Here is a 17,586-nt window from a genome sequence, read left to right on the forward strand (position 1 = left end):
TGGAAATGAATACAAACAGGAAGTACTAGCGCCCACAGCTTCAGCTCAGAGGAACTAGCGTAGCCACATTGTGCAACAAGCCGATAGGGGGAGGGGAAAGAAAACCAAAATGTATTTCCCTTCAATTTACATACAACATACAACGCTTTCTCTTTATTACATATAAGACAAGGGACATTGACAAGACAAACAATTTAGACAAAATAACACAAAAGACTAGACACACAAACAAGACGAAACAAAAAAAGCAAACGAAAAGCAAAACAAGCAAAAAAAAGAAAAAGAACTCATTCATTCACACAAAAAACACACACGTTACACGGGTGGTGCTTCTTTGAATGAACTGTAAAAGAAACAAAAGGAAAAAAGAAAAAGTTTAGCATTACAAAGTTAGAATTAGCAACCACTAAAAAGAAGAAAAAAGGAAAAAATTAGTGCAATTATTACAGGGCATCAAATATCGCTTTCCACACAGAGTTGAACTGTTTTTTTTTTATTATGATCTACTGAATCTATCTCCAGAAATCAGCAACACTCTGGATAACGAGGAAATGAGGCCCTATGTCAAACATCCTGAAACATCCCTTTAAAGGTCCGATACCTGATGTTTTTCACAGAGGAATCCACTAAATAAAAGTGATACTCGTGGAGTTTGCTTGTGTAGTAGGGCTGCTCGATTATTGAAAAAATAATAATCACGATTATTTTTGTCATAATTGAAATCACGATTATTCAAACGATTATTTGTTGCCTTTAAAAAAATCCATCAAAAAAAATGACAAAAATCCATTAAAAAAATGACAAAAATCCATAAAAAAAATGACAAAAATCCATCAAAAAAGTGACAAAAATCCATCAAAAAAGTGACAAAAATCCATTAAAAAAGTGACAAAAATCCAGCAAAAAAGTGACAAAAATCCAGCAAAAAAGTGACAAAAATCCAGCAAAAAAGTGACAAAAATCCAGCAAAAAAATGACAAAAATCCAGCAAAAAAGTGACAAAAATCCAAAATTAAAAATTAGGAAAAAAAATGAAAAAAATAGGGGGGAAAAATAGAAAAAAATAAATAAATAAAATTTATAATCGATTTTTTGCGATTATGCTAATTTTGTAATCGTTTACTGCTGTATTCGAAATCGTAATCGGATTTCGATTAATTGCACAGCCCTATTGTGTAGTTTTCCTCCGGGTGCTCCAGTTTCCCTTACAGCTAAAACCTTGCACAGGTGAATCCTCCAGTACCAGATGCTTCTGAGCACCAGCCCCCGGGCGCAGCACTGCCGGAGGACGGGTCACATGGAGAGGACAAATACATGACCTCACCTTTGCTCTTCCTCAGGCATGTACGCGGGCATCAAGTTCTTCGTCATCGACTTCTTCTACAAGCGCAGCCCCAAACTCCGGCGGCGCTTCGACACTCCGTACGTGATCTGGACCAGCCTCCCCACAGACCTGCAGCTGAAGGAGCGCAGCAGCAGCAGCAGCCTCAGCCGCCGGGTCAGTCTCACCCACCACATGTATACACTCTGTTATCAAAAGCATCTGAAATCACTATACCCAGACTTTTAACGGAAAAAACATCACAGCAGGATTTCAGTTTACTCTAGAGCAGGTGTCTCCGAGGCCAAAATGAAAAAGTGCCAGTGGGTCGCGGGCCAAATACGGCTGTCAAAGCGTGAAAAACATATTAATTAGTTAGTTTTAGTTGAACAAAATCAACAATTGTTTCCATTTTGCACTATAATGCTACAACGCAGTTTTACAGTGTCCGACCGACAGTGACTTTACCTCATTCATTTGTCGACTCAAAGAAAATGCCACATTCGATCATTTTGAAAGTGTCAGTTCAGCATCAATTCTTTGATAAGTCAATTTTGAGCATGTTGAGGCTGGAAGCAAGTTCGCCATTTTATACTCACTACTGCCACCTCAGGCCATATGTGTAACTGCACCTTCTATATTAAGCTCGTGCATGACGGCAATTCGGGCCGAAGTGAATCGGCAAGTACTTAAATCAAAGTACTCAAAGGTTTTAGAAAAAGTGGTATCAGTGCATCCCTAGAAGTAGGGCTGTGCAATTAATCGAAATTCGATTACGATTTCGATTTCAACAGTAAACGATTACAAAATTAGCATAATCGCAAAAAATCGATTATAATTTTAATTAATTTATTTTTTTCAAAAAAAAAAAAATTTCAATTTTTTTTTTAAATTCTTTTCATTTTTTATTTTTTTTTCAAATTTTGGGATTTTTGTCACTTTTTTGCTGGATTTTTGTCACTTTTTTGCTGGATTTTTGTCACTTTTTTGCTGGATTTTTGTCACTTTTTTGCTGGATTTTTGTCACTTTTTTGCTGGATTTTTGTCACTTTTTTGCTGGATTTTTGTCTTTTTTTTAATGGATTTTTGTCTTTTTTTTAATGGATTTTTGTCACTTTTTTGCTGGATTTTTGTCACTTTTTTGCTGGATTTTTGTCACTTTTTTGCTGGATTTTTGTCATTTTTTTTGCTGGATTTTTGTCACTTTTTTAATGGATTTTTGTCACTTTTTTGCTGGATTTTTGTCATTTTTTTTGCTGGATTTTTGTCACTTTTTTGATGGATTTTTTTCATTTTTTTGCTGGATTTTTGTCATTTTTTTGATGGATTTTTTTAAAGGCAACAAATAATCGTTTGAATAATCGTGATTTCAATTATGACAAAAATAATCATGATTATTATTTTTTCAATAATCGAGCAGCCCTACCTAGAAGAAAGAAAAGCATCATCGATATAACTCCCTGTCATGTCGGGATATTCGCGTGGCTTCTAATACTTGTTTTAGAGCTGAGTAACTGCTGAAAAATGATCTGAAATGGCTTTATAGAACGACACTAACTCTCGTTTTTCTTAACGTCCTGGCTCTGTGTTTCTCTCTCAGCTGTCTGAATCTGACCAGGTAGGCCTGTGTGTGTTCAGGGCGTGTCCCGGACCTTAGACAAACTCGTTCCTCCCGTCTTTGCCCTTTAGCCTCCACCCCCCCTCACCTTAGAGACCAGTGATCTGTGCCTCTGTCGGACCTCGTTCTGCCCCTCGCTCGCAGGAATCGCAGCCTTTAGTCCCACTGTTTCCACTCCTGTGTTTGTTTCTGCCCAGGCGACTGCAACGTCCAGCCGGGGGAATAACGGCACAGCGCCCCCTATGGGAGTGAGCAGGGACGAGGAGACGGGACGGGCCTACACCACCAAGAGAGGCCCCTTCCACGAGGTGTTCAACCTGCCGGAGACGGAGCACCCCCTGGCAGGTGAGGGGAGGAACTGCGGTTTATACACACAGCCTGATGGTCACACTCCAGAACAGTAGGTGGCGCTGTGCAGGAGGGGGATTCAGGTGTTATTTTTAAGCATAGATTGGACAATAGTGATGGACTGCCTCATAGTGATCAGTGCAGGCTAACGAAGCTCATTCATGCTAGCAGGGGTTTTGGAGCCAGCTACAGTAAATAGAATAGGGTGAAATAAAAATAGCAAAAGTAAAAGAAACAGGAAGTTGTCGGGTATGTTCAGACAAATGTGGAGGTCGGAGTGATGCGCTGATTGTCCGTTAGATCCAGGGGTTCCCAAACTTTCAGTCTGCGACCCCCAAAATCACTCCCCTCTGTAGAAACAAGCCCCCCTTTCCCTGTTTTATCAATGACTTTAGAATGTTTTACAGCTCCTAAAAACACTCAAAGGCTGGAAAACTGCACGGACAATCGGCCGCCCATTTTCAGAATTGCTTTTGTTTTAAAAGAATATGCTCCATAATAGTAATAATTGCTCTTGCTTTGCTGATGCTCTTTGTGTTTGAGGGCCTTGTGCGCCCCCTGGCTTCTGTTCAAGTCTCAGCCAGAGTTTGTAATTCTTTGATTCAATAAAAAAAAAACTCCCTTATGTAAAATCTAATTAGAATTAGATATAATAATTTAAGGTGCAAAACATATAAAATCTGGTTTAATGAAGTTAGCTCGGATACTGTATTTTGATATTTAACTTAATTTCCCTAAAATAATGTTGCTGTTTTAAATAAAACAACAGCAGTCTTAGTACTACTAGTACTAAAAACTGCGGGTCAGGAAGCGGGTTTAGGGCTGCAACTAACCATTATTTTGTAATCGATTAATCTATCGGTTATTCTTATGATTAATCGATTAATCGCTGGTGTCAGAATTGTTTATTTTATTTTTTTATCACATGAAGCTAAAGTGGTTCTGTTGAGGATGTGGTGATGGAGGAAACTTAAAGTAAGTGTTTGTCGGAGACTCTTAGCGCTAATTCTGCTTCTGATTGGACGAGACACAGATGGATATTCGTGAAATTTACAATGTACAAAACACTACAGACCCGAACTATGAAAAACAAAGCAGATTTTCATCAAAAATACTACATTTTCACAAGTGATATTTAGTCTGGGGACACAATTCATGTTCTCGTAGGAGAGGTGTGGTTTACGATCGTCCATAGTGCGTCTGCACGAGGCCACAGCCAATCAGATCATCGTATCAGATGACGTCTGACGTTCCCGCTGTAAACTTTCAGCTAAACTATTTAGAACAAGGCCTAAAGCTTGATCGAAAAATACCATCGTGTCTGCTGCTGTCATGTTGGATCCGTAAATAAACTTTTTTTTTTTTTTAAATCCGTAAATAAACTACAAGCTTCCGTATATAGAATAGCTCGTCATCATCTTGGTCCCTCCTCGTTCTGTGATTGGTCCCAAATCCATGCAAACATTTGGGCCCTGGTCCCCAGGCTGTGCAGTTCCAGATGATTCGAGCGCTCACAGCAGCCTGGTGTTAGCCAGGTTAACAATTTCATGTCATTTTTGCTCTATTTGAGTCAGTGAACCAGAAAACGATCAATCGATCACTAAAACAGCTGTCGACTATTTCAATAATCGAATATTTTTGTGATCCAAGTTGCCGGCGAGTTAGTTGAAAACGTCGGTCGGGTGGGGGGTTTTCTTATACATTGACGCACGTCTGTAACATGTAGCAGGTCATGGAGCATCTGTGCTGCTTAAACCTCCAGACTTGATGTTTGTTTTGTAGCTTGTGAGAACGGCTGGCGCTGCTGCCTCATCAACAGAGACAAGAAAACGCCGACAGACTATATCCGCAACGGAGTCCTGTTCATCACAGAGAAGTGAGTGGGAAGTTCTTCTGTCTAACCATATACTACCATACTCCTCTGTGTGTAAATGTTCCTCTGCTCCTCTGTGTGTAAATGTTCCTCTGTCTGTAAATGTTCCTCTGTTCCTCTGTGTGTAAATGTTCCTCTGTTCCTCTGTCTGTAAATGTTCCTCTGTCTGTAAATGTTCCTCTGCTCCTCTGTCTGTAAATGTTCCTCTGTCTGTAAATGTTCCTCTGCTCCTCTGTCTGTAAATGTTCCTCTGTTCCTCTGTGTGTAAATGTTCCTCTGTTCCTCTGTGTGTAAATGTTCCTCTGTTCCTCTGTCTGTAAATGTTCCTCTGTTCCTCTGTGTGTAAATGTTCCTCTGTTCCTCTGTCTGTAAATGTTCCTCTGTTCCTCTGTGTGTAAATGTTCCTCTGTGTGTAAATGTTCCTCTGTGTGTAACTGTTCCTCTGTTCCTCTGTCTGTAAATGTTCCTCTGTTCCTCTGTCTGTAAATGTTCCTCTGTTCCTCTGTCTGTAAATGTTCCTCTGTTCCTCTGTCTGTAAATGTTCCTCTGTTCCTCTGTGTGTAAATGTTCCTCTGCTCCTCTGTCTGTAAATGTTCCTCTGTTCCTCTGTGTGTAAATGTTCCTCTGTTCCTCTGTGTGTAAATGTTCCTCTGTTCCTCTGTCTGTAAATGTTCCTCTGTCTGTAAATGTTCCTCTGTCTGTAAATGTTCCTCTGTCTGTAAATGTTCCTCTGTTCCTCTGTGTGTAAATGTTCCTCTGTTCCTCTGTCTGTAAATGTTCCTCTGTCTGTAAATGTTCCTCTGTTCCTCTGTCTGTAAATGTTCCTCTGTTCCTCTGTCTGTAAATGTTCCTCTGTTCCTCTGTGTGTAAATGTTCCTCTGTTCCTCTGTCTGTAAATGTTCCTCTGTTCCTCTGTGTGTAAATGTTCCTCTGTTCCTCTGTCTGTAAATGTTCCTCTGTTCCTCTGTCTGTAAATGTTCCTCTGTTCCTCTGTGTGTAAATGTTCCTCTGTTCCTCTGTCTGTAAATGTTCCTCTGTTCCTCTGTGTGTAAATGTTCCTCTGTTCCTCTGTGTGTAAATGTTCCTCTGTGTGTAAATGTTCCTCTGTTCCTCTGTGTGTAAATGTTCCTCTGTTCCTCTGTCTGTAAATGTTCCTCTGTCTGTAAATGTTCCTCTGTTCCTCTGTGTGTAAATGTTCCTCTGTCTGTAAATGTTCCTCTGTTCCTCTGTGTGTAAATGTTCCTCTGTTCCTCTGTGTGTAAATGTTCCTCTGTTCCTCTGTCTGTAAATGTTCCTCTGTTCCTCTGTGTGTAAATGTTCCTCTGTTCCTCTGTGTGTAAATGTTCCTCTGTTCCTCTGTCTGTAAATGTTCCTCTGTTCCTCTGTCTGTAAATGTTCCTCTGTGTGTAAATGTTCCTCTGTTCCTCTGTGTGTAAATGTTCCTCTGTTCCTCTGTGTGTAAATGTTCCTCTGTGTGTAAATGTTCCTCTGTTCCTCTGTCTGTAAATGTTCCTCTGTGTGTAAATGTTCCTCTGTTCCTCTGTCTTTAATGTTCCTCTGTGTGTAAATGTTCCTCTGTTCCTCTGTCTGTAAATGTTCCTCTGTGTGTACATGTTCCTCTGTTCCTCTGTGTGTAAATGTTCCTCTGTGTGTAAATGTTCCTCTGTGTGTAAATGTTCCTCTGTGTGTAAATGTTCCTCTGTGTGTACATGTTCCTCTGTCTGTAAATGTTCCTCTGTGTGTACATGTTCCTCTGTTCCTCTGTGTGTAAATGTTCCTCTGTTCCTCTGTCTGTAAATGTTCCTCTGTTCCTCTGTCTGTAAATGTTCCTCTGTTCCTCTGTGTGTAAATGTTCCTCTGTCTGTAAATGTTCCTCTGTTCCTCTGTGTGTAAATGTTCCTCTGTCTGTAAATGTTCCTCTGTTCCTCTGTCTGTAAATGTTCCTCTGTTCCTCTGTCTGTAAATGTTCCTCTGTTCCTCTGTGTGTAAATGTTCCTCTGTTCCTCTGTGTGTAAATGTTCCTCTGTTCCTCTGTGTGTAAATGTTCCTCTGTTCCTCTGTCTGTAAATGTTCCTCTGTTCCTCTGTGTGTAAATGTTCCTCTGCTCCTCTGTCTGTAAATGTTCCTCTGTCTGTAATGTTCCTCTGTTCCTCTGTCTGTAAATGTTCCTCTGTTCCTCTGTCTTTAATGTTCCTCTGTTCCTCTCTCTGTAAATGTTCCTCTGTTCCTCTGTCTGTAAATGTTCCTCTGTTCCTCTGTCTGTAAATGTTCCTCTGTTCCTCTGTCTGTAAATGTTCCTCTGTTCCTCTGTGTGTAAATGTTCCTCTGTTCCTCTCTCTGTAAATGTTCCTCTGTTCCTCTGTCTGTAAATGTTCCTCTGTTCCTCTGTGTGTAAATGTTCCTCTGTTCCTCTGTCTGTAAATGTTCCTCTGTTCCTCTGTGTGTAAATGTTCCTCTGTTCCTCTGTCTGTAATGTTCCTCTGTTCCTCTGTCTGTAAATGTTCCTCTGTTCCTCTGTCTTTAATGTTCCTCTGTTCCTCTGTGTGTAAATGTTCCTCTGTTCCTCTGTCTGTAAATGTTCCTCTGTTCCTCTGTGTGTAAATGTTCCTCTGTTCCTCTGTCTGTAAATGTTCCTCTGCTCCTCTGTGTGTAAATGTTCCTCTGTTCCTCTGTCTGTAAATGTTCCTCTGTTCCTCTGTCTGTAAATGTTCCTCTGTTCCTCTGTCTGTAAATGTTCCTCTGTTCCTCTGTTCCTCTGTCTGTAAATGTTCCTCTGTTCCTCTGTCTGTAAATGTTCCTCTGTTCCTCTGTCTGTAAATGTTCCTCTGTTCCTCTGTGTGTAAATGTTCCTCTGTCTTTAATGTTCCTCTGTTCCTCTGTCTTTAATGTTCCTCTGTTCCTCTGTTCCGCAGCTTCCTCTGCTTCGAGGCGTCCACGTCCCGCTCAGGTCCCTCCAAAAGGAACAAAGTCATCGGTTTGTGTGAAATCACCGAGGTCCAGAAGGTGGACGGGGTTTGTGCTCCTTCACAGTTTAAAATCCCGGTCATTTTGTTTGATTTGCTTTTGTTTTGATCTTTTGCTTCCTCGTTCTCTCAGTACAAAGTGCTGTCGGTGCTTCCTGGTTCTGGGATGGGCATCTCGATAGCCACGCCCACCACACAGAAGGTGAGACTTTCATTGATCTAAACCCTGAAGTGCTCAAAACGCCAGCCCACACTGCGATGTACCTCACACAGAGACTCACGTGACGCTCCTCTGAGGCTTATCGTTCACATTAGTTCTGATCTTGTTCTCGAGGCAGTAATTTGTGCTGATTGCATTGTTTTCTGGTGTGAAAGTTATGGTCTAAAACAGTGGTTCCCAACAGTTATGGCTCTTCTTCTTCGTCCCATTGAGTTTTTGCTCTGAGTCCTCCTACTTCAAGGATCCTGCTAGGGCTGCTCGATTATTGAAAAAATAATAATCACGATTATTTTTGTCATAATTGAAATCACGATTATTCAAACGATTATTGGTTGCCTTTAAAAAAATCCATCAAAAAAGTGACAAAAATCCATAAAAAAAGACAAAAATCCAGCAAAAAAAGTGACAAAAATCCAGCAGAAAAAAGACAAAAATTCATTAAAAAAAAAGACAAAAATCCATCAAAAAAAAAGACAAAAATCCATCAAAAAAATTACAAAAATCCATCAAAAAAAGACAAAAATCCATCAAAAAAAAAGACAAAAATCCATCAAAAAAAAGACAAAAATCCATCAAAAAAAAGACAAAAATCCAGCAAAAAGTGACAAAAATCCAGCAAAAAAGTGACAAAAATCCATAAAAAAAAGACAAAAATCCATCCAAAAAAAGACAAAAATCCATTAAAAAAAAGACAAAAATCCATCAAAAAAAAAGACAAAAATCCATCAAAAAAAAAGACAAAAATCCAGCAAAAAAAGTGACAAAAATCCAGCAAAAAAGTGACAAAAATCCAGCAAAAAAGTGACAAAAATCCATAAAAAAAAAGACAAAAATCCATCAAAAAAAGACAAAAATCCAGCAAAAAAAAAGACAAAAATCCATCAAAAAAAAGACAAAAATCCAGCAAAAAAAGTGACAAAAAAATTAAAAACTAGAAGAAAAAAAATGAAAAAAATAAAAATAAAAAAAATAAAATATAAATTATAATCGATTTTCTGCGATTATGCTAATTTTGTAATCGTTTACTGTTGTAATCGAAATCGTAATCGAATTTCGATTAATTGCACAGCCCTATCTTCTTCTTCTTCCCTTTGAGTTTTTGCTCTGAGTCCTCCTACTTCAAGGATCCTGCCATTATTATTACAAAGTGATCAACTAAACTCAGATTATTCAGTATTTCAGTAGTGTGTTTTTTTTTGGTTAAAGCTAAAATATTCTCAAATCCAAACAGTTTGCTCTTAAAATTCAATTCATATTTTCTTTCCCTTTTCCTCACATTAATAAAAAAAAAACATAATGTTAAGTACCGCCTGCTAAGTGCTCAAGTATTTGCTCTAAAGATTCCTGTTATGTCGAACAATTCTCTTTCCTGTTTTATAAAATGTCTTCTCCCTCTCCTCCTCCTCCTCCTCCTCCTCCTCCTCCTCCTCCTCCTCCTCCTCCTCCTTCTTCTGCTTCTTCTCCTTCGTCTTATTCTTCTCCTTATTTTCCGTTGTCTTCTCCTTCTCCTCCTCCTTCTCCTTCTTCTCCTTATTTTCCGTTGTCTTCTCCTCCTTCTCCTCCTCCTCCTTCTTCTGCTTCTTCTCCTCTAAAGCTTCCCGTTTTGTCCAATTCTCTTTCCTGTTTGATAAAATGTCTTCTCCTCCTCCTCCTCCTTCTGCTTCTTCTCCTTCGTCTTCTTCTTCTCCTTATTTTCCGTTGTCTTCTCCTCCTTCTCCTCCTCCTTCTTCTTCTACTGCTTCTTCTCCTCCTACTCCTCCTTCTCCTTCTTCTCCTCCTCCTCCTTCTTCTTCTCCTTATTTTCCGTCTTCTTCTTCTTCTTCTTCTCCTCCTCCTTCTCCTCCTCTAAAGCTTCCCGTTTTGTCCAATTCTCTTTCCTTTGTTTGATGAAATGTTTGCAAATCTTCTTCTTCTACTTCTTCTACTACTACTACTACTAATGCATAGATCAGGACACATTCAAATGTACCCACAAAATAAGAAATGACAACAAACATACAAGAGAAACAAACAAGAAGAAAACTATGTGTATATAAACATGTACTGTCCGTGTATATGTACAGTATATATAAATATGATGGTACTATAGATGGCAGGAATCATCTCCAGTGCAGACGTCTACTTAGCACCAGCGACTTGTGTTAGTACTTTCAGATCCTTAAGGAATATATAATGTATTGTTAGACCAGTTTATGATTGTAGTTCATCAGAGGACTCTGTTATTAGGATATTTATTTACTTTATTTACGGGTTGCTCCTTCTCGTCTCCAGCCGCTGGTCTTCGGGGGGATGACGCACCGGGACGAGGCCTTCGACGCCATTTTGTATCAGCGGGCGAAGGTTACCATGACGACAGAAGCGGAGGAGGACACCTAGCGACCAAAGTTCATCATCTCAGCAGGAAACGTGCACAACGTCTGCTTATTTATACAGTTACGGGCTTAAATCGTGACCTTTTCTGGGTAAAGTTTATACGAAGTTACTCACTGCTAACGTCTGAGAGAATCGAATCCTCCCTTTGACTGTTTTTATTGTTTTATAGATTTTAACCAAATGATCTGTGTACATTGTTTTCAATATGTATTTTCTCATTAAGCAACTCAGTTTTTCTTTGCACTTTTTTTCTAAGCACTTGAGGATGAGAAGAGTTCGTTGTCATTGCGATCAGTGGCTTCAGAAAGTTTTCAAACCTCTTTAAAGTTAAAGCACTTTGAAGGAAATGTCACAGAACTGCAAACCGTGTCCATTGCTCTCAATCCAAAGGCAAGGAAAGTTTAATTATAGCACAAGTCGCTGTAGAGAGCAAGAACAACGTGTCTAATGTTGCCCCCACAACCATTTAAAAGAAAAGTATTTTCTAACCTTTTCGGAGACAGACAGGGTAGTTTATTTTTTTGATTATTTTAAAACCTGTCAAAATCTGATCTAAATCAGTCTAAAACTGGTCTAAACCAGTCCAAACTTGATCTAAACCAGTCCAAACTTGATCTAAACCAGTCCAAACTTGATCTAAACCAGTCCAAACTTGATCTAAATCAGTCTAAAACTGGTCTAAACCAGCCCAAACTTGATCTAAACCAGTCGAAACTTGATCTAAACCAGTTTAAACTTGATCTAAACCAGTCCAAACTTGATCTAAACCAGTCCAAACTTGATCTAAACCAGTTTAAACTTGATCTAAACCAGTCGAAACTTGATCTAAACCAGTCGAAACTTGATCTTAACCAGTCCAAACTTGATCTAAACCAGTCCAAACTTGATCTAAACCAGTCTGAACTTGATCCAATTGATCTAAACCAGACTGAACTTGATCCAAACCAGTCCAAACTTGATCTATACCAGTCCAAACTTAATCTAAACCAGTCCAAACTTGATCTAAACCAGTCCAAACTTAATCTAAACCAGACTGAACTTGATCCAAACCAGTCCAAACTTAATCTAAACCAGTCCAAACTTGATCCAAACCAGTCCAAACTTGATCCAAACCAGTCCAAACTTGATCTAAACCAGTCCAAACTTAATCTAAACCAGTCCAAACTTGATCCAAACCAGTCCAAACTTGATCTAAACCAGTCCAAACTTGATCTAAACCAGTCCAAACTTGATCTAAACCAGTCCAAACTTGATCTAAACCAGTCCAAACTTGATCTAAACCAGTCTGAACTTGATCCAATTGATCTAAACCAGACTGAACTTGATCCAAACCAGTCCAAACTTGATCTATACCAGTCCAAACTTAATCTAAACCAGTCCAAACTTGATCTAAACCAGTCCAAACTTAATCTAAACCAGACTGAACTTGATCCAAACCAGTCCAAACTTAATCTAAACCAGTCCAAACTTGATCCAAACCAGTCCAAACTTGATCCAAACCAGTCCAAACTTGATCTAAACCAGTCCAAACTTAATCTAAACCAGTCCAAACTTGATCCAAACCAGTCCAAACTTGATCTAAACCAGTCCAAACTTGATCTAAACCAGTCCAAACTTGATCTAAACCAGTCCAAACTTGATCTAAACCAGTCGAAACTTGATATAAACCAGTCCGAACTTGATCTAAACCAGTCTGAACTTGATCAAAACCAGTCCAAACTTGATCTATACCAGTCCAAACTTGATCTATACCAGTCCAAACTTGATCTATACCAGTCCAAACTTGATCTAAACCAGTCTAAACTTGATCAAAACCAGTCTAAACTTGATATAAACCAGTCCGAACTTGATCTAAACCAGTCTGAACTTGATCAAAACCAGTCCAAACTTGATCTATACCAGTCCAAACTTGATATAAACCAGTCTAAACTTGATCTAAACCAGTCCAAACTTGATCTAAACCAGTCCAAACTTGATCTAAACCAGTCGAAACTTGATCTAAACCAGTCGAAACTTGATATAAACCAGTCCGAACTTGATCTAAACCAGTCTGAACTTGATCAAAACCAGTCCAAACTTGATCTATACCAGTCCAAACTTGATCTAAACCAGTCCAAACTTGATCTAAACCAGTCTAAACTTGATCTAAACCAGTCGAAACTTGATATAAACCAGTCCGAACTTGATCTAAACCAGTCTGAACTTGATCTAAACCAGTCTAAACTTGATCTAAACCAGTCGAAACTTGATCTAAACCAGTCGAAACTTGATATAAACCAGTCCAAACTTGATCTAAACCAGTCGAAACTTGATCTAAACCAGTCCAAACTTGATATAAACCAGTCCAAACTTGATCTAAACCGGTCCAAAATTGATCTAAACCAGTCCAAAATTGATCAAAACCAGTCTGAACTTGATCTAAACCAGTCTAAACCAGTCTTAACCAGGTCTTTACCAATCGAAACCAGAATGAACCAGTCCAAACTTGTCCAACCCTTGTCTAAACTGAATATTTTGAGTATTACACACTTGGTAGACAAAGTGTGCTCTACCAAATAGTTGAGCAAACTATTACAGGGTTAAAATACAGAAAACTTCACTTAGACAAAAACAATAAAACATATTAATTAAAAGTCCGTCACTTTAATTGAGGTTTTTGCACAAAACTGAAACGCAGCCAGTGTTTATTTCATCTTCTGTTGCCATAAGTTCACTCAAATTTCTAAATTTAGACTCAAACTAAACTACGAGTTGTTCATAATGACTTAAACTGTGACTAAAACCAGAGGATGTTTTTTGTCTAAGAAAAAGTAAATAAAAAGGGCTGCACGATATTGAAGTAACTTGCGATACGACTGGGCCATATCGTATCGTATATCATAATCGCGATATACGTTTTTATATCGTACTTATCCTGGATCCCAAATCCAACTCGTCAGGAGCAGGGGCGGACTGGCCATAGGTCCGTTCTGGAAGAGCACAGAAGGGCCACCGGTCCCGCCTTAACCGAGCTTTACCCAAATCTAAAAGAAAAGCATCAAAATAGCGAGAAAAAGAGGATGAAAACATGAGGGAAAACACGGACAAAAAGCACAGCAAAAAATGATAGAAAAAATAATTTAAAAAATGGCAAAAATGTGGTGACGAAAGTTTCCGTCACTTTTGTAGGTCTTAGCTTTCAAATGAGGCGTTACACTGTTGATCCCCAGTCGAGAAGCTTTTAGATTTGGGTAAAGCCCAGTATAAAAAAACATGAATCTAAAAGGAATTCCGTGGAGTATGGTGCACCACAAGGGTCAGTTTTGGGACCATTATTATTTATTATTTATATGAATGATTTTGCTTCTGTTTCTACGACCGCCTTTCCCGCTCTTTTTGCTGATGATTCCGATCAAAAAAATAATAATAAAAAGTCAAAAATGCACTGGGTTAAGGCGGGGGGTCAGAGGTTAAAATATGTATTTGTGGAAGTCACAATTACGCTAATTTGGACCAGGCTGGTCAGAGTCCAGGGCTGTTTTCAGTCCCAGTCCGGCCCTGGTCAGGAGGGTTACCCAGATGTTACGCTGTAGTTCAGAGACCCTCCAGACCAGATGTTACGCTGTCGTTCAGTTTGCTCAATTAATCTTCCCAACAGGCGTAAGGCTGGGATTTTGAAGTAATTTGTCTAATGTCAATTTCATCGTCTAATATATCGTTATCATGATATTTCTTTTTTGTGTCGTGATATAGATTTTCGGCCATATCGCCCTGCCCTACTGTGCAATATATTCAAAGGGACTATACGGAGTTTAAAAATGTTAAAATTAAGTGTGTTCCTCCCCCTACATGTTCCTCCATGTCCTAATGTGTAGAATGAGGTCTAAAATCCTGCACTGTCACTCAAAACGTTGTTAATTCGGGTCTGAAGCGCCGTCATGCACGAGCTTAAGATAGAAGCTGTAGTTACACATAAGACTTGAGGGGGCAGTAGTGAGCATAAAATGGCCCACTTGCATCTAGCCCCTTTCATTAAACCGTTTCAACACAATGTGGTGCATTCTAGCTAAGCACAAATTGTAAGTGACTAGTTTTTCAGCTAATTGTGTAAAAAAAAGACCTAAAAACACAACATTAGGACCAAAACGAGACTAAAATTGAACTAAATTAGTAAGTTATTAGTTATTAGTGTTCAACCAAAGCTGAACTTTCCACATTTATAAGTTTAATGCATTGTTTGTTTTGCAGAAAAATGTGTGGATCTCAGTCAGATGAAAACTTTAGTGATGTTGTGATATATTGTGGCTTCTTGCGATACGGATTTTGCATCACGACCTAATATCGCGATACGATATTTATTTGTGATATATCGTGCAGCCCGAATAAAAAAAGAAAAGAAACTAAAACGTCTGAATTTCCAGTGCCACAGTTTGAAAGAGCCTCATATCGTTTAAATTCACTGCCAAAGGAACAGTGTAAAAGTATAAATCATTACAGTTTTCAGTATCGAGCTTAAACATAATATAATCCACTGAGGAGAATGAAAACTTTCTGAACCCGTGCGTTTCTGGTCTGAATCCTGGATGTTTGAGCTTTGCTGTTGGTTTAATGGTGTCGTCTCTGGAACACGTGATGATCGAGCTTTGCACAATCATTTTCCACAAACAAAACAGCGAAAAACTGCCTTGGAAAGAGAAGGAGAAAGGATTTACTACACTGTGCAGAAGACTTTTTAAAAACCCTTTTCCGCACCTTATCTTTGATTTAAACGCTCAAATATGGCACATTTATAGCTTGTCGTTCCTTAGTTAAGCTTTGGCAAGAGATTGTTTATGGTCATAGCAATTTGAGTGCAGAAATGACCCTTAACCAGTCCTTATAGGTCGTCCATTGTAGAAAAAGCACTTCCTTTGCTGAAAATAAATCTCACAATTGAAATGAAATTGTTATTGTGACAGGATGATGTCATTTGCACAGTTCTGTCTAACGGTGACGATATATCGACTTTGTGATACATCGCGATATTTTGCGGGACGATACCGATACTTTTCATTCCGATATCGATAGTTTTGAATTAGGAACAGGACTTTATTGGACTAACATCAAAGTTTTTTTTGCATAATTTCAAATCATAACAAGGCCGCCCAAGCAGTGACTTCCTGTTTCTATCCAGCGCGCCAAAATAAAAGCAGTTACTTTACAAGATTATAATTAAATACACACATTTTAAGTGTTTGTCTTAGGGCTGCTCGATTATTGAAAAAATAATAATCACGATTATTTTTGTCATAATTGAAATCACGATTATTCAAACGATTATTTGTTGCCTTTAAAAAAATCCATCAAAAAAGTGACAAAAATCCATCAAAAAAGACCAAAATCCAGCAAAAAAAGACAAAAATCCAGCAAAAAAGTGACAAAAATCCCAAAATTTAAAATTGAAAAAAAAAATTGAAAAAAAAAATTGAAACAAAAAATTGAAAAAAAAAATTGAAACAAAAAATTGAAAAAAAAAATTGAAATTTTTTTTGAAAAAATATAAATAAAAATTATAACCGATTTTTTTGCGATTATGCTAATTTTGTAATCGTTTACTGTTGTAATCGAAATCGTAATCGAATTTCGATTAATTGCACAGCCCTAGTTTGTCTGTTAATAGTTGAAAGAAAGCTGAACTGATGAATAAGATGGTGCTTTTATTTTGGTGAGCTGGATCGAAACAGGAAGTCACTTCTTGGGCAGCGTTGTTATGATTTGAAGCTATTCACCTTATTCCGGAGGCTCGCGTGGGCGTCGCCATGAATTGTTCCCGCCCCTTTTCTCCTATGTGTTAACCTGGGGCCGGAGAATCCACATAAAATCAGTCACTACAGGAAAACAAAGCCGTTTTCAGGCCGACAGAGAAACAGAGTCGACATGTCGCTGCAAATGAACGTCGGACATTTTACACAAATCAATCGACTAAACATGAGAATATTTTCCCTCGTCCTCCGTTAAAATGAACGGGCTTCACGCTCGACGGGGAATAAGGTGAATAGACACAGACGCATCTCTGGAATCGCCCATATATGGTTATTTTTGAAAACAAGGGGGAAACAATTGAGAAAAAATGTATATTTTCTCTAATTATTCAAAAACTACTTTAACGAACGCTGAATTATGAATATAGTTTCTACTAAATAAAGATACAAAGACATGGGGAGGAGCAAAGTGGTTCAACAGCCCATAAATACATGAATAACAGAGAATGCTAACATAATGCTACATGTTAGCATCGGGCTATTGCTAACGGTTAGCTAGCGCTTGCTACAACTGCCATTTTTTCACTTCTACTGAACAATCTGCTGTGAGAAAATATCCATATGGGCCCGATTTACACTGGACTTTATTTATGTGATAAATAAGTTCATTTTCCACCAGAAAATGGCTAAAAAAGAGGGAAAATTGTTGTTTCTCTAAAGATTCTATTTTCCCGTCGGTGAAGCCACGCCCCCTTCTATGACGAGATGCCGTCACACACAAATAAAGTCAAGTCTAAATCAGGTCCATGTGGATGTTTATTGACCGCAGATTGTTCAGTAGAAGCAAAAAAAATGGCTGTCAGAGCGAGCGCTAGCTAGTGTTAGCATTAGCACGATGCTAAGATGAAGCACCATGTTAGCGTTCTCTGTTATTTATGTATTTATAGAATGTTGAACCACTTTGCTCCTCTCCAGGTCTTTGTATCTTTATTTAGTAGAAAACTATAGTGATAATTCAGCGTTTGTTAAAGTAGTTTTTGAATAATTAGAGAAAGTTTAGATTTTTCTCAATGGTTTTCCCCCTTAACTGTTTTCAAACATGACCATATATGGGCGAGTCCAGAGATGCCGTCTGTATCTATGCACAGAG

General features: G+C 38.6%; 1 protein-coding gene across 1 annotated transcript in view; it reads left to right on the forward strand.

Moving 5' to 3' along the window:
• LOC306966005 (GRAM domain-containing protein 4-like) overlaps positions 1–10,845 on the forward strand; it is a 33,845-nt gene extending 23,000 nt beyond the window's left edge. The window contains exons 13-18 of the mRNA XM_079560636.1: positions 1,341–1,498; positions 3,137–3,284; positions 5,070–5,163; positions 8,073–8,172; positions 8,257–8,325; positions 10,615–10,845. Coding sequence (XP_079416762.1) covers positions 1,341–1,498; positions 3,137–3,284; positions 5,070–5,163; positions 8,073–8,172; positions 8,257–8,325; positions 10,615–10,719 — 674 coding nt within the window. The 3' untranslated portion in view covers positions 10,720–10,845. The remainder of the gene's footprint in view (positions 1–1,340; positions 1,499–3,136; positions 3,285–5,069; positions 5,164–8,072; positions 8,173–8,256; positions 8,326–10,614) is intronic.
• The last annotated feature ends 6,741 nt before the right edge of the window (positions 10,846–17,586 follow it).

This window comes from Gobius niger, assembly GCF_951799975.1.
Source record: "Gobius niger genome assembly, chromosome: 7".
Classification (NCBI taxonomy): Eukaryota; Metazoa; Chordata; class Actinopteri; order Gobiiformes; family Gobiidae; genus Gobius; species Gobius niger.